At 43.6% G+C, this 16,168-nt stretch overlaps 6 protein-coding genes and 1 pseudogene across 6 annotated transcripts; 2 read left to right on the forward strand and 5 right to left on the reverse strand.

The window, feature by feature from the left end:
- Positions 1 to 69: 69 nt before the first annotated feature.
- On the forward strand, positions 70 to 900 carry O0I10_006025 (uncharacterized protein; the record flags this gene model as incomplete). The annotated part of the gene is made up of 1 exon (XM_058486060.1): positions 70 to 900. The coding sequence occupies one exon, from the start codon at positions 70 to 72 to the stop codon at positions 898 to 900; it is 831 nt and encodes a 276-aa protein (XP_058343255.1).
- Positions 901 to 1,760: 860 nt separating this feature from the next.
- O0I10_006026 (uncharacterized protein) lies at positions 1,761 to 2,969 on the reverse strand (the record flags this gene model as incomplete). The annotated part of the gene is made up of 3 exons (XM_058486061.1): positions 1,761 to 2,606; positions 2,680 to 2,720; positions 2,804 to 2,969. 3 exons carry the CDS (start codon positions 2,967 to 2,969, stop codon positions 1,761 to 1,763), a joined length of 1,053 nt encoding a protein of 350 aa, XP_058343256.1.
- Positions 2,970 to 3,534: 565 nt separating this feature from the next.
- Positions 3,535 to 5,435, reverse strand: O0I10_006027 (uncharacterized protein; the record flags this gene model as incomplete). The annotated part of the gene is made up of 6 exons (XM_058486062.1): positions 3,535 to 3,591; positions 3,654 to 3,812; positions 3,888 to 4,982; positions 5,045 to 5,122; positions 5,176 to 5,271; positions 5,340 to 5,435. The coding sequence occupies 6 exons, from the start codon at positions 5,433 to 5,435 to the stop codon at positions 3,535 to 3,537; spliced, it is 1,581 nt and encodes a 526-aa protein (XP_058343257.1).
- A 2,013-nt stretch (positions 5,436 to 7,448) lies between these two features.
- Positions 7,449 to 8,545, reverse strand: O0I10_006028 (uncharacterized protein; the record flags this gene model as incomplete). The annotated part of the gene is made up of 3 exons (XM_058486063.1): positions 7,449 to 7,819; positions 7,948 to 8,042; positions 8,139 to 8,545. The coding sequence occupies 3 exons, from the start codon at positions 8,543 to 8,545 to the stop codon at positions 7,449 to 7,451; spliced, it is 873 nt and encodes a 290-aa protein (XP_058343258.1).
- A 579-nt stretch (positions 8,546 to 9,124) lies between these two features.
- Positions 9,125 to 11,477, reverse strand: O0I10_006029 (uncharacterized protein; the record flags this gene model as incomplete). The annotated part of the gene is made up of 12 exons (XM_058486064.1): positions 9,125 to 9,391; positions 9,457 to 9,518; positions 9,576 to 9,713; positions 9,780 to 10,160; positions 10,216 to 10,333; positions 10,388 to 10,470; positions 10,545 to 10,666; positions 10,725 to 10,785; positions 10,872 to 11,061; positions 11,128 to 11,160; positions 11,230 to 11,310; positions 11,367 to 11,477. 12 exons carry the CDS (start codon positions 11,475 to 11,477, stop codon positions 9,125 to 9,127), a joined length of 1,647 nt encoding a protein of 548 aa, XP_058343259.1.
- Positions 11,478 to 13,605: 2,128 nt separating this feature from the next.
- O0I10_006030 (uncharacterized protein) lies at positions 13,606 to 15,515 on the forward strand (the record flags this gene model as incomplete). The annotated part of the gene is made up of 4 exons (XM_058486065.1): positions 13,606 to 13,829; positions 13,892 to 14,790; positions 14,853 to 15,332; positions 15,394 to 15,515. 4 exons carry the CDS (start codon positions 13,606 to 13,608, stop codon positions 15,513 to 15,515), a joined length of 1,725 nt encoding a protein of 574 aa, XP_058343260.1.
- Positions 15,516 to 15,871: 356 nt separating this feature from the next.
- O0I10_006031 (hypothetical protein) lies at positions 15,872 to 16,168 on the reverse strand (annotated as a pseudogene).

Here is a 16,168-nt window from a genome sequence, read left to right on the forward strand (position 1 = left end):
AGCTCAACTACGCAGCAGGCTCTCTTTTCTCTTTTCCCTTTCTCTTTACACTCTCTCTCTTAGCCCGCTATGATCTCCATCTTTGCAGCCATTGTGACCACAGTGTTAATTCTCATTCCCTCTGTGCCATTGTTCATCTATGTGGTTGGTCTACTACTTCCCGAGGAACACACCGTCTCTCGTTCGGCGACTTTGCATACGACAGCTGACAAGATATGGTCGCTTCTCACTCATGTCCAAGATTACCCCTCATGGCAACCTGCTTTGGACCGTCTAGAATGCACTCGAGAGGAAAACGTAGCAGAGCAGCAAGTGGTCTTTGTCGAATACACCAAACGCAACAAGCGTATCACTACTGTGGTGGATGCAGCTGGACACCGAATCCTATCCCGCATGACAGAGGAAGATAGCACCACCACCAACACCAACACCGCCACAGCCCACAACAGCAACAACAACAACGCCTTGAAACACAAGCCCACATTTATTGGTACTTGGACATTCGATATCACTGAAAACAAGGAGGAAGATGGCCATATTACCACCATTACAATCACTGAGAAAGGTGTTATCACAAGACCCATGGTACGACTATTGCATATGACATTATTGGGCTTCCATCGCCGTATCGATCGTTTCTTGAAGGATTTGGAAAACAAGATTCATCACGATGCTATCATGCAGGAACCAGTGGTCGATGATAAGGATGAACCCCATGTGGATGAAGAGCAATTATCCAATGCAATCAATCAAGATGTTACCGAGAACAACAAGGAGGAGATGTTATCACAAGAATCAATCACACCATCCACCACAAGAAGCAACGACTCGTCACCTACCGTTGACAAGGAATGGGATCTAATGAGTGAAATCTATGAGCGACCCAATGCACACGCCTGATCACCTATATATATATATCACCACCTGCTTCCTTCCATCCGCTTGTACATATTTCTCTCTTTGCTGATATACCACTTTTGATAATACAAAGAACGTTGATGCTATATATAAGAATGGGAGGGAGGGAGGGAGGGAGATTGATATGATACATAATACTAAGGGCTGATGCTAGTATGCGATCATTCCTGCTTTAGTTGTCTTGTTTTCCTAAGCAAAAACCATGTTGACGCTTGCCGATATGCATACAAAGAGATGTCAAATAGGATAGCGGATAAGACAGGGGCTATGACAACAATGGCGAGATAGTGCGGCAACCGGGAGATGACTTCAAGTATCATTCCAACAAAAGAGCGTGCGTGTGTTTTTGTCTTTGAGAGAGAGAGAAAGGTAAAAAGGAATGAAAGAAAGAGTGTGATGATACATGAATTGAGCTTTTGGGACTTTTGCTGGGGAGAACTAATCGGCTAGGACATGAGAAATCAAATGAACGTGACACCAAGTGTGATGTGTGAGTGTGGCTCATGCGTTACAAAGGCGTGCATATAGAAAATCATTTCCTTTACGCACACGTGTACCATTATTGTAGGTGATCTTTGGATGGATACTGGTTTTATTACTACTACTACTATTTCCTAACAAGCCTATGAGATTTATCGGCGGTCTGTATTTTACCATTACAACTGCTGTCTCCAACGTTTAGTCCACCAAGGAAACGATTAGACTTGTCCCTGAAATTTCGAGCTCAGAATTGAAAACGCTCGACGATCTCAAGTATCCCAACACCCACCATCAATGGCTGATCTTGTTTTATCATTTCAATGCTGATGGATGTAAATGAAAACTTTATTATGCGGTCATGTTTACTGATCACCATGGTAGCTGTCAGCCTTAGACCTCGCTTGAAACGCTTCCAACTCATCCTGCGTTATGTCACTGAGCAAAGCTAATGCCCTGAATTCGTCACAAAAGTTCTCGTCACATTGCGGTGCATTGTATGATGATCGTCCGTTTGTGTTGGTGGGCGGATGTTGGGTGGTATCAGGAAGCGTTGGGTTGTTGACGGTTGAGCTAATGTCGGCGAGCCATTGGTCCAGGATCGTGTGTGGTTGTGGTTGTTGTGCGTTGGCATTGTCGTTTTCATAGGTGGATGTGCTGCATGATTGATTGGGAGATTCGCATATCAAGATAGGATCAATGAATTCTCCATCTTTTCCTTGATGATGCTGATGCTGATGCGTGGTGCTGTTATTATTATGATGCAAATCCAAGGTATTAAATAGGTCATCGAAAAGGGAGATGGTTGGGATGTTGTTTGACGATGGATCATGTGATGATGAAAAGGAAATAGGTACAGGTGGTGGCGGTGCAGGTTCTCGTGGGCTCTTTTTGCTGCATATCCTTTTTCGATTGCATTTGCCGGTTGGGCATGATTTCTTATCGCAGCGAGTATGATCATCGTCATTATCGTTTGCTTGCTGTAATCGGATTCGTTTGAGTGACGTGTTTTCTTTTTTGAGTCGTTCAAGTTCTTCCATTAGAGATGCATTCTCTTTGACGAGCGAGCTTTCATCCTTAGCATTCAGCCTTCGTTGTTCTTCAAGCTGCTGTATACGTTCTTGCAATCCACCAACAAGTTGTTCACGTCGTTCTCGAAAGGCTCGTTGTGCTGCCCTATTCTGTGCCTTACGCTTTGTGCTTGTGTCGATCTTTTGAAGAAGCATAACGGTGAGGAACGTCAATGTCACCGAATTTATGCGTTAAAACGTTTGTGAAACATACCTTATTGTAGCTGGGTTCAATGTCATCGCCTATTGTTGCTCCTACGACCGGTCAGCGGAAAAATTCACCCCGTTCAACCCATTGATTAATAAGCGGCCATGAATTTGGCAACTTCCCCGCTTACCTTGGCTTGCTTTGTTGGATCTTGCACTTCTGTTAGGTAATACTCTTTTGCGTAATTGATCCTCGTTATTGTTTTCTTCTTCCTCTACACGTTTTTTGATATCATCGCAACAATATCGAAAACGTATCCGGGATCGTCGTTTTGAGGAAATGGTTCCAGTAGACATCAAGATGAGAAGGTGTGGGGGGGGGGGTTGGTAAGTGAAAGGATGCAAAGGCCGTTTCGTCGATAGTAAAAACACCGGGGTTTATAAGTGATTTATTGCTTACACATCAAGTGGCCATAGCACCCCCAGTGTATGGTTTCTTTCGGTTTTCACCCAGCGAATGTTCCTTTTTTTGCAAATATAGCATCTTGGTCCAACAACGATCGCTTTTGATATTGTTGCTCTCATTGAGGAGGTGTGCTCTTTTTCCCATTGTTGCTGGGGATCATTACCCCGCTCTATCAACCATGGTGTCTTTGTTCTCAGTACCTTCGGACACTTGACTCCGTGTTTTTTGTTGAATGACGCCATGAGGCTGAGCAATGGTGCTTGTCTCTGCCATGCTGACAAATTACCTTGGATGTGGCAAATATCGTGGAGCAAACAAGTCATGGGGATAAATATGTATTGTATTGGATAATAGTAATGATAATAATAATGCATGGTATCTACTATATATCAATGCATAAAGATTGCATGGGTATGATGATGAGTATTTACATAAAAAAGGGAGCAGTGTTGATCCTTAAAAGAATGATGCAAAGGATAGACCCAAAAAGCTGCTAGAAGAGGCTTCAGCATTCTAAAATGATCGACAGCGCTAGTAAGTAACGATTGCTTTTTAGCATGCAAACCAGTATTTACCTGTTCCAAGATGCATTGACGTGCATGTATGTTTGAAACATTGGAGACCGCCTTGTGCAAAAGATCTACCAGGGATGTACGTTGGACATCTACGGCATCATCTGTGATAAGGACCAAGTCGCCTGCAAGTTTGTGTGCTTGTGTTTGTTGTCGTTGAAGCTAAATCATGATTCAGGTGATGAGTTGATCTGCGTGATTTGTATGTGTGTATGTGTGTGTATCACTAGTACTCACCTTGCGGCATTCTTCGGTAGCAATGCCGACACGCTTTCGAGTATGCTTGTGCTCCTCAACGGCTTTATCCAATGTTGCCTGGATACCACGTCGTCGCTCGATTTCTCTTCCAAGACGATCCTTCACCACTTGAAGTTCGCCTTGTAATCTCACATGCTCAGCTTGTCGTGCCGATGCTGCTTTTTCAACACGAGTCTCCCAATGTTTGCGGATAGCTAACTGGTCCTTGGACATGGATGCTTCCAAATCATTCACTTTTTGTTGCCATTGTTGCTCACATGATGTGATAGCGCGTTCCAAATCTTCCTCATGCTCTCTTTCTCGCTCGGCCAAAGCAGCCTGGTGCTCGATACGTAGGACTTCAACCTCGTTCTCATGCTCATCCTTCATTTCTTGGATCATGTGCTGGTGTTCAGAAACAAGGTTTTGTACTCGTGCCTCATGTTGCATAGCCACTTGTTGAGATTCAAACAAGAAACGATCCTTCATGGCTGCCAAGTCACCACGATAGCTTTCCTTGATTTGACGTGTCTTTTGCTCGTACTTTTGTTCCATGGATTGTAATCGCTTCTCATACACTTGTTGAGCACCCTTCAAGTAGTACTCATTGGGTGATGATGATGGTGGTTGTGATGGTTGTGGTTGTTGATTGGTATCTTTTAGCTGCTTGAGTTGGTCACGCAATTGCTGCAGCTCACACTGTTGTGCATCAAGTTGTGCTTGCCATTCCCGTTTTTCCTGCTCATGCACAGTTTGCAAGCTGATAAGGCGTTCTTGCAGTAGCCGGATCGTTGATTCTTCTTCACTATCGCCTTGTGATGATGCGCTGTCAAGTGATGTGGGTGATGGCGGGTATGCAAGGTGTTGATGATGTGTTGGTGGTGGTGGTGAACATGCCTGGAAACGGATATTGCTCTCAACAAGTTGTGCGTATTCAGAGGTCTTGGCATTCAACCGTTGCTGGAATCCTGATATACGTCGTTCATGCTTCTTTTGTTCAGTCTGCAACAGCAACTCGTAATGGTCGCGTAGATCTTTGACGTGGTCCTCATGTTCCTTCTTCTCTTGTTCGAGCACCAGCTGCATGCAATGGATCTACAACCAAGGGCAATGAGCATCGGTCATGTGCTCCCATGTTTCGAAAGAGAACACGTTACCTGCTCCAGGAACTCCTGTTCCATGTCTCGGATTCTTTTCTCAGCCAAGCTATCCTTGAGTTTGACCTCTCGCAACAACTAAAGCAAACATGTAAGATTGAATGCCGTACTGTATCTGGGTTTGTACTTACGCTTAATCGATGCTTATCGTACATCTTCTTGTCACCTTCTGCCTTCTTTTCAAGCAATTCAACCCGCTCTTGATAATGTGCAAGTTGGCTCAATGTCTATATGCAACATGTCAATGATACCTTGTATGGCAGCAACATCCAATATCAGTATATACATTACATACCATGACCCGTTCCAATTCCCAATCTTGTATAGCGGTAGAAGGTCCCATTGTGTTGTTCCTTTGAATAGTATGCCGAGTAGAGACTTGAGTCGACATGATCAATAGAATTGGGAATAAAAGAAGAACAAAGAAATCGGTGATCAAACATCCCATGTGGCGATTGAGATGGTTATTTATATAGACAATGCACAACGCTATGCATGGATTGGGACAGATCAGGACCAAATGGCTAAAAAGGAAAACTAAGTTAGCCTCCGGAATAACTATGAAAGGAGGACATCAACTGCAAGGGCATGCAGTACAGGAGACATCACACATGCAACATCATCTCGCTTTCCGTTACCGATTCTCTCTTTTATCATTTCGTGGATGGATTGGATATAAAAGCAATAGAGTAGCATTCTTTACAGTTTAAGAGCAGCCAGCTAGCAGCGGTAAGACCACGTATACAAGTCGATCCTTTCGCCACATAAGCTTACGATAGCTGCTGCATTTGTTCATTGTTTCCACATAAAAGGGAAACAATAATAGTCTACGAAAGCGGTGGTCTTGTACAACCACCACCTTGGCACTCTATACTCCCCACGTTTTTGCCAAACCCCAGGATACTCCTTCTCTTTTATTACTGTTATGAGATTCAATGCGTGGCATGTTTCAAAAGATGCTACTTGCAGATGCTAAAGGACGATGGTCATGGTTGACGCAAGAAAACAAAGCAAGTGCTCAAAACATATACTGCACTCTGTCATCGTTTGTTTATACACACAAACAATGACATACTGCAGGTCCCTTAAGATGACCGTGTCCCGCTTCATAGCCCCCACCTCCTTCTTTCAAGATAACCCATGACATTATACATTTTACTTCCGTTGGTTTTGTTATAAGCTGTGTACTAGTCGTCCACACCAGAATCTTCGTTCACACATGTGTTGCCCCTGTATGGAATAGAATGAAACATCCATATGTAATGAAAAGATTAAGAGAACGTGCCAAGAGCAAGAGGTATTGAAACAAAAACAAGCGTGTCAGAACAAGGACGCACACATTGGGGAAGGTGAGACAAGGGCTTGGCTATGATTTGTGCGTGAAAGGAGCAGTGTCGTGGTCGTCTTTCCGGACAAGTCATCTGATTAACCCCATCGTCATACCAATCACCAGCTTGGCAGATGCATCTCAAGCTATGTGCAACAATCCCAGATGCAGCAACTCACCTTTACCTTTGCAAGATGAAAATGGCAACCTGCTGCTAGTTGTATGCGTATGAGAGTGAAATGGTGCAGCATACTATATCATGTATTGCAGTGCTGTGAATCACAACCTCTTTTTGGTGTATCATGGATGACCCAAAAAGTAGGTGGTGAGAAGCAACAAGGAACAAGATCATGCTTTTTGTGATGAGATAGCTCTTGCCATATATCTCTTGGATGGCGATGTTGATGATCAATGATAGGTGTTACAGCTTTCATCATCATCTTTGAATATGATTGAATGCACAAACTTCTTCACAGAGCAAGGTAGGATTGCAAGAAGGTTACTATTAATAAGTTTTGAACATAACCAAAGAAGCGTGATACATAGAGACCACATCGGTGGCATTACAAGTACTCTAGTTTTATTGATTGCTTCTTTGTCTGGATCTCAAAAGGCGATCTTTGTCGCACAACGATTGGTGATAAACCCGTGATATGATCTTGCATGAATCACCCTCCAAAGCAAGCATACTTGTTTTTCTTCCATCATATGCTCACTTTTTCATCCACATGGCCGTCATTTTCGTTCACACACACAAACACCAGTAAGAGATCTTAAACTAAATTGTATTTGATATAGACAAGCAAGGGTAACAGGGAAAAGGAAAAAGGGAGATGGGGGGGGGAAATCTGTCCAATTGTACACCAATGGCAACAAGGATGAGGGGAAAAAGAAAAACCAATAACACCAAAAAGAAAAAAAAGTATCGATGACGACAATAAAAGAGAGGGTTTCATGTAAGATTCGGCTTTTGTAAAGGTGGCGTATTGTTGTTGTTGTTGTTGTATCGTATTTACGAGAGGAGCGGAGGAGAAGGATGATGATGATGTTGATGATAAATGAGGAAAAATCGTTGTATCAAGCCTGTTTCGAATCTTCAATGTGGAGATTGCCGAATTGTTGTCGGATTTGTAATGATTCTGTACGTTCATGCCTTGAAGGATTCTTATCATGGTTGATCTTTTGGTCAGCCGGGTTTCCACCTCCATTATTTCCACCATTACCCATTCTGGCAGCCTCGATCATGTCTTCCAATTGCTTCACACGTTCCTTGTATTGAGTAAGTGTCTCCTGCAATTCCTTGATGTGGTCAACGGAAAGCTTCAGGATGGTGCCCTTGTTGATGGCTTTGGCTGTAGCGCCAAGTTGGCTGCTAGTGGATATCGACATGACATTGGAAGTAGTGGGTGCATTCTCCAACAAGTGTTCTGGTAGCAAAGTCGATAACTCTAATTGGGTTGGTTGGTTGGTTGGGGGGGAAGTAGTAGAAGAAGAATGAGTACATTATATACAACATACAAAGAAAGAGAGCAAGGGTCATCGGGCTAACCCAATGGCGTCATTCATAACAACATACCATGGATACGTTCATTGATGTTGTCCCGTCGACGTCTTTCAACGGCATTATGCGATTCACGTCGTCGTCGTCGCTTCTCAAACATTTCTTGCAAGCTAGAGAAAGATAGATCCAATTGTTGGTCACACAACATCTTTATATCCACACACGCACACACACGCACACACAACACCACAATGCTTCTTCCTTACTTTCGTTGTTGAATTTCATCATCTTCTGTTCCTGCAGGATAGCCATCCAAATGACCGGTAGATGTTGATGGCGACACCATGCCACCAAAGATAGGTGATTGACCAAACGACGATCCTGTAGAATCTAAGCTTGTACCAAACCAATTTTGGGCATTCGGGTCACCAAATGAGAGGGGTCGACCAGCAGCAACAGCTGCAGAAGGCGGGCTCATAGCAAGTGATGCTGCTCCAAAGCTGCTGTGTCGTTGATGTAGCTGATAGCTATTGCTGGCGTTGAATACACCCCGAGGATTTCGTACTGGCATAGCGTCAACCGTTGTATGAGGTGTACCCATTGATACAAGCCCTCCAGGAGCTGCAAACTGTTCTCCTGATTCGAGTAATTCTTGCTGTGTAGGTGAATACATGAGGTGTCAATGGAGATGGCAGAAAGGGAAAAAAGTGAAATGAAGAAGAGAGAAAGAGTGAGAGAGAAGTGAGAGAGTGAGAGAGGGAAAGAAAGAGGCGTGTGTGCGTTATACGTGTTGAGACACACAAAGATGAAAAGGCGCCTTTGAGAAAACGACTGCTGACCCGCGAAAAGTTGCACAACTTACGGGTCATGTGCCGAGATGCTTCTGCCCCATGCGCACTGCGCAACAACAATACTGAGCAACAGGGGGGAATATACACTTTACCCCTTATACACACACATACACCACCACCACCAAGCCCGCCTCCTTGTTCTCTACTTGGGAACTCTATAAACAAGTCGTTTAATTAACTTACCTACCTTGGCCCACAATCCCCTTTGTCCCTTATCCACTTTCGTAATAGCTCTTGGGTGCACGGTCTGCTGCATATCAATCGACAACTCAGCTTCAGGTACCCGCCAACCCTATACAATTCCCGCCCCTCTTATGATAAAGCTGCTGCATAATCAATGATAAATGAGCGATGTATTCAACATCCATATATTTACAAGTGATATCACTATCAATAAAAAGCTACATTATCTTCTCGTCTACATGCACAGAGCCATTTTCAGTTGAGCTGGGATCCGACTTGGGTGCTATCGAATCACCATCGTCGTCTCCAAGTACCACTTCTCGACCATCAATGACACGAACAGGTCCCGTAAACCAATGCCTGGCCGAAAAGTAAAAGAACAAACTTGAACATCCCATGATAAATGCAAAAGGAGCAATGGCATAATTCATATTGTCGGCTGTAACAGGTGCTTCGGTAGGCAAAATGAAGAGCACACAAGTAAACTACAACATTGTATCGATGGCGTTAATGTTCATTGTCGTATGATACACCTATTACCTTTACTTACTAAGAGCCAGCAGCAAGACAATACACCACAGATTGTCGAGAACCTTCCCAAAGACCAAGGGCCTAAAAATCATGGTAAGTCCTGTAATCCATTAATACCACATCCACACTATACAATACCAGGTTTGAATGTCTTCCTTGATACCGTAATTCTCAATAGGATCGGGATGAAATACGATGATTGGGCACCAATAGTGTTGACAGAGACAATGGCTTCAAAAGCTGTGCTATTAATCATATACAATACTCCAACAATCACTGGCAAGTCTCCGATGAGTCCGCTTTGTACATAACACAGCACGTGATTAGGAAAATACAACGTACCTGCAACAGCAATGTTGAACCAAACGGCAAGTACGGGGTTATTGGTACGTTTCTCGAGGCTATGCAAGTGTTTTGACCATGGCATAGCGCGGTCTCTAGAAAAAGCGTACACCATCCTTGATGCTGCAAGCGTCAGAGCGCTACCACAAAAAAAGATTGATAGCATAATAAAAATGACAAACACAAGCGTAAGTGATGGCCCAACGGCGTCAAGGAAGACCTGCACCATGGCAGGCTTAATTGCCTCATCACTCAAGATTTGACGATCATAGTCCTTCACCATAAAGCTCACGGCAACCAAAAAGAGAAAACCTGTAATAGCATTGGCCAACACAGCTGTAAGAATACCAAATGGCGAGCCATGTTGCGAGTTTTTGGTTTCTAAAGATCATTCTATTAGACATGGATTGTATAGAAGTCATTTTAATTAGCATACCTTCTGCCATATGGGCAGCACCGTCATAGCTAGAGAGCGTATACTGTGATTGAAGAATAACGAGGAGGAAGGCATACCCATTGTTTCCGAAGCCGGAGCCATTGTAGAATTCACCAAACTTGGTACAATAGTGTGTGAGTAAAAGGACATGTCAAGTTATTTGTAGACCTACCACAAAGCTGCCAGTGTTCAAAGGTTTTGTGAGAGCTAAGCCAACGATAACAATGAGAAGGATGCCAATCATGTTGATGTAGACTGTGATACGATTACGATTAGCCATTTGCCAAGAAGCTGTATTAGAAGCATGTAAATGGATATACGTTACTTACAGGCTGCTTGGTTGATAAGGCCATTGAGTTTGACAGCAACGGAGTTGATGATTCCATATAGGAGGCAAATGCCCACGAAAATGGCATATTGCACGTAAACCGAGGTATCTGTTTCTGGTTGCCTAGCAACGAAAAGTAAGAGAATGTTTGGTTTAAAATTACAAGCGCTTGTCACCCTACCAAATACGAATGATTCCAGCAATGAATTGGCTACAACCCAGGGCAATGCTGCTGATGCCGACTATGGTAATACGTACATGGTCATAGTGAATAAGCGAGAACGGGTGGATACGGTGATGGGATCATAACTTAGCTATATCAACTTACATGAATACGATATCCAGTTGAACCAACCGGTCAACCAACATGCTAAAGGCATCCAACTTGAATCGGCAAGACGACTAACCCAAAAGTATAGGCCACCCGTTGTAGGAAAGGCACTGCAAATCTCTGCAAGCGACATGGCAACCAGGGTTGTAAAGAATGCAGTGATCGTCCAACCCCAAATGACGCTTAGCTATAGAGTAAAGTTTAGCGTATCTTTTCGTCTATGATGGAATAGGATGGCTGCTAATATACTTACACTTCCTGCGTCAACCATGGCATCTCCCCATAGCTATTAAAAAAAGGATCACGCTTATCATGAATATCATCTCTATGAAAAAACAACGCTTGTTTTCATTACCGGTGTGAGCCCGCTCAACACGGAGCAACAAGAGAAGGCAATGGCAAAGTTTGAAAATCCAGAGATAGAGCGGCTCAAATCCTATAATAGTGTCAATTGCTGTACGCAAACTCGATCAAGGGAATGGGATAACGGACCTGCTTGTAGCCAAGTTCACGAAGCAATTGCTCATCCCGATCAATCTCAGGCTCGCCAGCTTCGATTTGATTTTCAGTCGGTTCTTTTTTACTTCCCAATCCAAAGACCATTGCGATTGTGATTCGATAAAGGATAATATCAAAGTGAAAATGCGGCGGTTTTATATGTCAATCGAACAAGATACCCCACCTTGTGCGTCCATCGATAGAAAAGGCATATTCATGTCAATGATATCCATTCCCACAGACAATGCACATTCACGAAACATCATGTGTGATACGTACTTCAAAGATCTCACGGCTGTTTTCGGACATCTTTTACTATCATAGATAACGTCTCCTGGATACCCTGAATGTATTGATACGCGATAATGGATACAATAACATCGCCAAAAGATGAGCTGATCATGTTCCAAATCCCCGGATTAGAGCATTACATAAAGCGATTACATGTTAGCGGTCATCCAAAAGCAACAAGCACTAGTATGATGGGTCCTCACTCTTATGCTTCCTCTCTCACGATGAATGCCACATACGATACAAAGTTCTTGGTGCTGTAACGTGTATTTGTCATCGACGCCGTGTAATTGGCTTGTTGGTCTTTGAAATGTACGTATATGGACAAAGGCGACTGCTTTGTCTCACGATGCTTTTCATGTTATCTTATCCTTATGTGTCAAAATCCTGGTTTGACAGACGAAAGGTTTCCTGAGAATTAATAGATACAGGTACACTAATCACCAAAACCAATCATAGGGCTTCAACAATCTTCCCAAACAAAGGTAGACCCAGTGTCCTGGAAAATGGTAATAGCTCAATAGTGATGATGCGAAGAGTGCATTCCCAAATTCTGTATTGCTCATTACATTTGGTCCGGTGTCCCATCTTGTTGTGCTCACCTCCATGTGGTGCATGGTAGACGTTGCTGTTACTACTATCTACAGTGTCTCATGTCACAAGTTCCTTATCCCACACACCCTATACCTGATGACTTTCCACGCGAACCTTATGAAGTATATATACCAGATATTAGCGGTCGGCAATGTATCTCCGAACGATACAGGCCGAATTGCAGGTGGATATCACAAGCATTTTGTGGGGTTTGAGCATTGCCGCGCATATCAGGAAATTTGATCCGCTCACTGCTTTGTGCCACGTCTTGACCATATAAAGTAAAAGTACTCCATATGGTGCCAACATGCCCAATTCTTCCTTTCAAGCATTCCACTCAATCTATAAAAGCCTTTTGGTATACCTTGTATTCTTCCTGGTAGTCACGATTCATCATGCAGGTCTTTGTTTCCATGATAATTTGCCCTCATATAAACGTCAACATCGTGATTGATTGTGTGGATATGACCTGCTGCTTCAACATGCATCCACAAGCTTGTGCGCTGAATGTGGCATCATGTATGTACTTTTGCGTAAGGCACATCCATTGCTCATTGCTCATTGCTAAAGGTAGACCAGCATAGGCTTAACAACCAAAAGTACCGAGATACCCCTGATCAATTTCATTGTGATGTTTTATGCATGATGTACGAATCCTTTTGGTTAAATTGGCCAAGACTCATTGGCACCATTATACGAGCAATGGGCATAGCTAATAATTCAAGGCGAACAAGGGCCACTATTATTGCTATGTTAAGAGTGGTTGGTGCCTAAAATGGGTTTGAGCATGGTCACATGTCACAAAGCATCAGGTTATGGATATCCAAAGTTGCCAATGCAAACAATCAATTTCATTAAATGGTGGCCAACATGTTGCCGATTACAGGATCCCAAGGTTTAAGCGCATTTGTCTCTCGCAGTTTTTTGCTGAGTTCGCGATAGGAGCACGGGCCGTTCATGCGACGAATTACGCAAGAGGCGCAGTGATGTTGGGCTTAGACGATGTACAATGATGATGGCTAGAGAACTATTATGAGCATTAACAGTTCATAAGTTGTAATGAGTCAACGATGCCCTATTTAAGGTTATGGTGTCCCTATGGTGTCAGGTGTCCATCCATCGCATTGGCGAAGTGGTGTTTGGCTGGGACAGAATTGCGGGAACCAAACTCAGTCCTCCAGCCAGCAAATCTTTTCTGTTGCACTTTCTTTCTCTCCACAATTGATCTCGATCACCAAACGGCTCATTCTCAAAGCAAGTTACCCTTTTATTATTGCAACAACAGCACCCGTTATCAGTGCAGCATTTTCTCGATTCACGACTACAAGTCTTGATATCTCTTTACATAATGAGCAAGTTGCCGTCGACGGCATCGTCAGTGCCACCAACCACCACTTCACCATCAGCCAACATTAGCACCCCAGCACCAATGGCTTTGCCTAGCATGTTGCCGTCATCTAACACTGGCCTCAATGCTACTTCTGTGGATGGGACAAAGGCAGTGGTCAACCCCAACCAGCTCCAAAGAACCAAAATGCAGAATGTACCAGCTTTTTTGAACAAGTTATACAAGTATGTTATTGATGATGGCCATTGAGGTGGAATTGGATACTAATGTTGTGTATATGATGTAGTATGGTGGATGATCCAAGTTCGGATGATCTTATCCGCTGGGCGGATGATGGCATGTCATTTCTGGTTTTGCGACACGAAGACTTTGCAAAGCGCGTTCTACCCCGGTTCTTCAAGCACAGCAACTTTTCATCATTTGTTCGGCAACTCAACATGTACGGCTTCCATAAGGTGCCTCATCTTCAACAAGGCGTATTGCATGCTGATAGTGATGCGGAGCGATGGGAGTTTAGCAATCCACATTTTCAACGCAATCAGCCTGATCTGCTACTGTTGGTGACTCGTAAAAAGGGCAGGGATACAGAGGAAAAGGAAACAGGCAATATTGACATGCACAACATCTTGGATGAGATTGCTGCCATCAAGAAGCACCAAATGAGTATCAGTGCGGATTTGAAGGGGATTCAAAGGGACAATCAGGTGCTATGGCAAGAGACATTGGCAGCACGAGAACGTCATCATCGCCATCAAGAAACCATTGACAAGATCCTTCGATTCCTTGCATCTGTATTCTCAAGTGACAAGAAACGAGTGGTGATTCCAAGGAAGCGACGCATGCTTATTGGTGATGCCAACACAGAGTATAAGGATGAGGATTTTTTGGAAGAAGAGGAAGAGGATGATCGACCTGCAAAAGTGGCACGCCATTTCAATATCGATGAATACATCAATGGTAACCAAGGGAACTTGTCGACATCCAACACAACCTTGCCATACACCGGGAACGCTGATGACGCACTCGCCAATGCTGCATCATCCGATGCTCCGGCCACCGAGTTAGCTGCTGCCATTGCTCTCAATGATGAAACCAAGCAACAACAACAACAATTGCAACAGCAACAGCAGCAACAGCAACAGCAGATGCAAATGAGCGTGAGTCATTTACCACCATCTACAGAAGGTAAGATTTGGTTTGGTTGGGATAGGGTGCATGATTGGGTATTGATTTGTCTTCCTGTTCAGGATCTGCACAACCACAACATCATCAGCAGCAACCTGATTTATCATCAACAATGAATATTCAACAGCTTCAAGGTCTCATTGCACTTGTACAAGCCAATCCTGCACTACTAAGTCAATTGGGTGGCGACGCATTATTCAATCCTCATATTCCTCCTCAAGTGGATTACAATGGAGCATCATTCAATCATGATAGTAACAGCAGCAACAGCAGCAAACCAAGCACACAGCCATTATCAACCCCATCCGCAACAACTGCACAATCGCCATATCCAGTGTCTACTGTGACCCCTTTGACATCATCCTCCCCTTCTCTTCCGCAAGTCACCAACAACATTACCACCGTCGCCAAATCAGCAGATGCTATCAATCAAGATATTGATGCACTTGGAGCAAGCCTTGGTCTTTTAGCAAGTCAACTCGGCTTTGATCCATCCAAGGCCGATTTTGGTTCCATCAACATGGATGATTTCCTCAACACAGGCAAGTACAATCCTTCATCCCCTTTATTTCAATCCCTCAATTGCTAATACATCTTCAATAGCTGGTACTACTGAGGCAGCATACACAGTCGATTCGCCATCAGCAGCCAATACACCAGTGGATCAGAGCACCCCAAGTTCTACTCCTGCCAAGAATGATACAACAACGACTGAAAAAGAGTAAAGTTATCTCATTATGATTGATGCACACACAAACACACAAGCACACACACACGCACTCGCACAACCACACACACACACACACACACATAACCCATTTCTTTCCCCTCTTGTACACAAATTTCCTTTCACGTCATTACATACCATAGCATAGCTGTACACTTTGTTTTTTAACCTTCCTCCTTTCATTAATGCATTGTTTTCCTTTCCACCATGGGATGAAGATTGATGTGGGTCCATTGTTTTGTTTTATTGTTGACTTTTTTTGCTAACATTCATTGATCAAAGAATACTATTTTGGGGGTTGAACAAAGAGAAAGAATATCTTTTGGATAATGGGGAAGACCGTATTTTGGATGGTTAGAAAATACCAAAGAAGCGACGCTTGTTATCGTGGACCTTGGCCTTAGCCTCCGAAGCACTAGCAGCAGATGCCTTTGCATGCTTGCCTTCAGCCTTAGCTTGAGCAGCGGAAGCACTTGATGCCTCAGCTTCAGCTTCATGATCATCATCATCGTCACCACGCTTGTTGTGAGCCTTGGCCTTAGCCTCCGAAGCACTAGCAGCAGATGCCTTAGCATGTTTGCCCTTAGCCTTAGCTTGAGCAGCAGAAGCACTTGATGCTTCAGCTTCAGCTTCATGGTCATCATCGTCGTC

This window comes from Lichtheimia ornata (genome assembly GCF_029851405.1).
Source record: "Lichtheimia ornata isolate CBS 291.66 chromosome Unknown scaffold00025, whole genome shotgun sequence".
NCBI classification, from domain to species: domain Eukaryota; kingdom Fungi; phylum Mucoromycota; class Mucoromycetes; order Mucorales; family Lichtheimiaceae; genus Lichtheimia; species Lichtheimia ornata.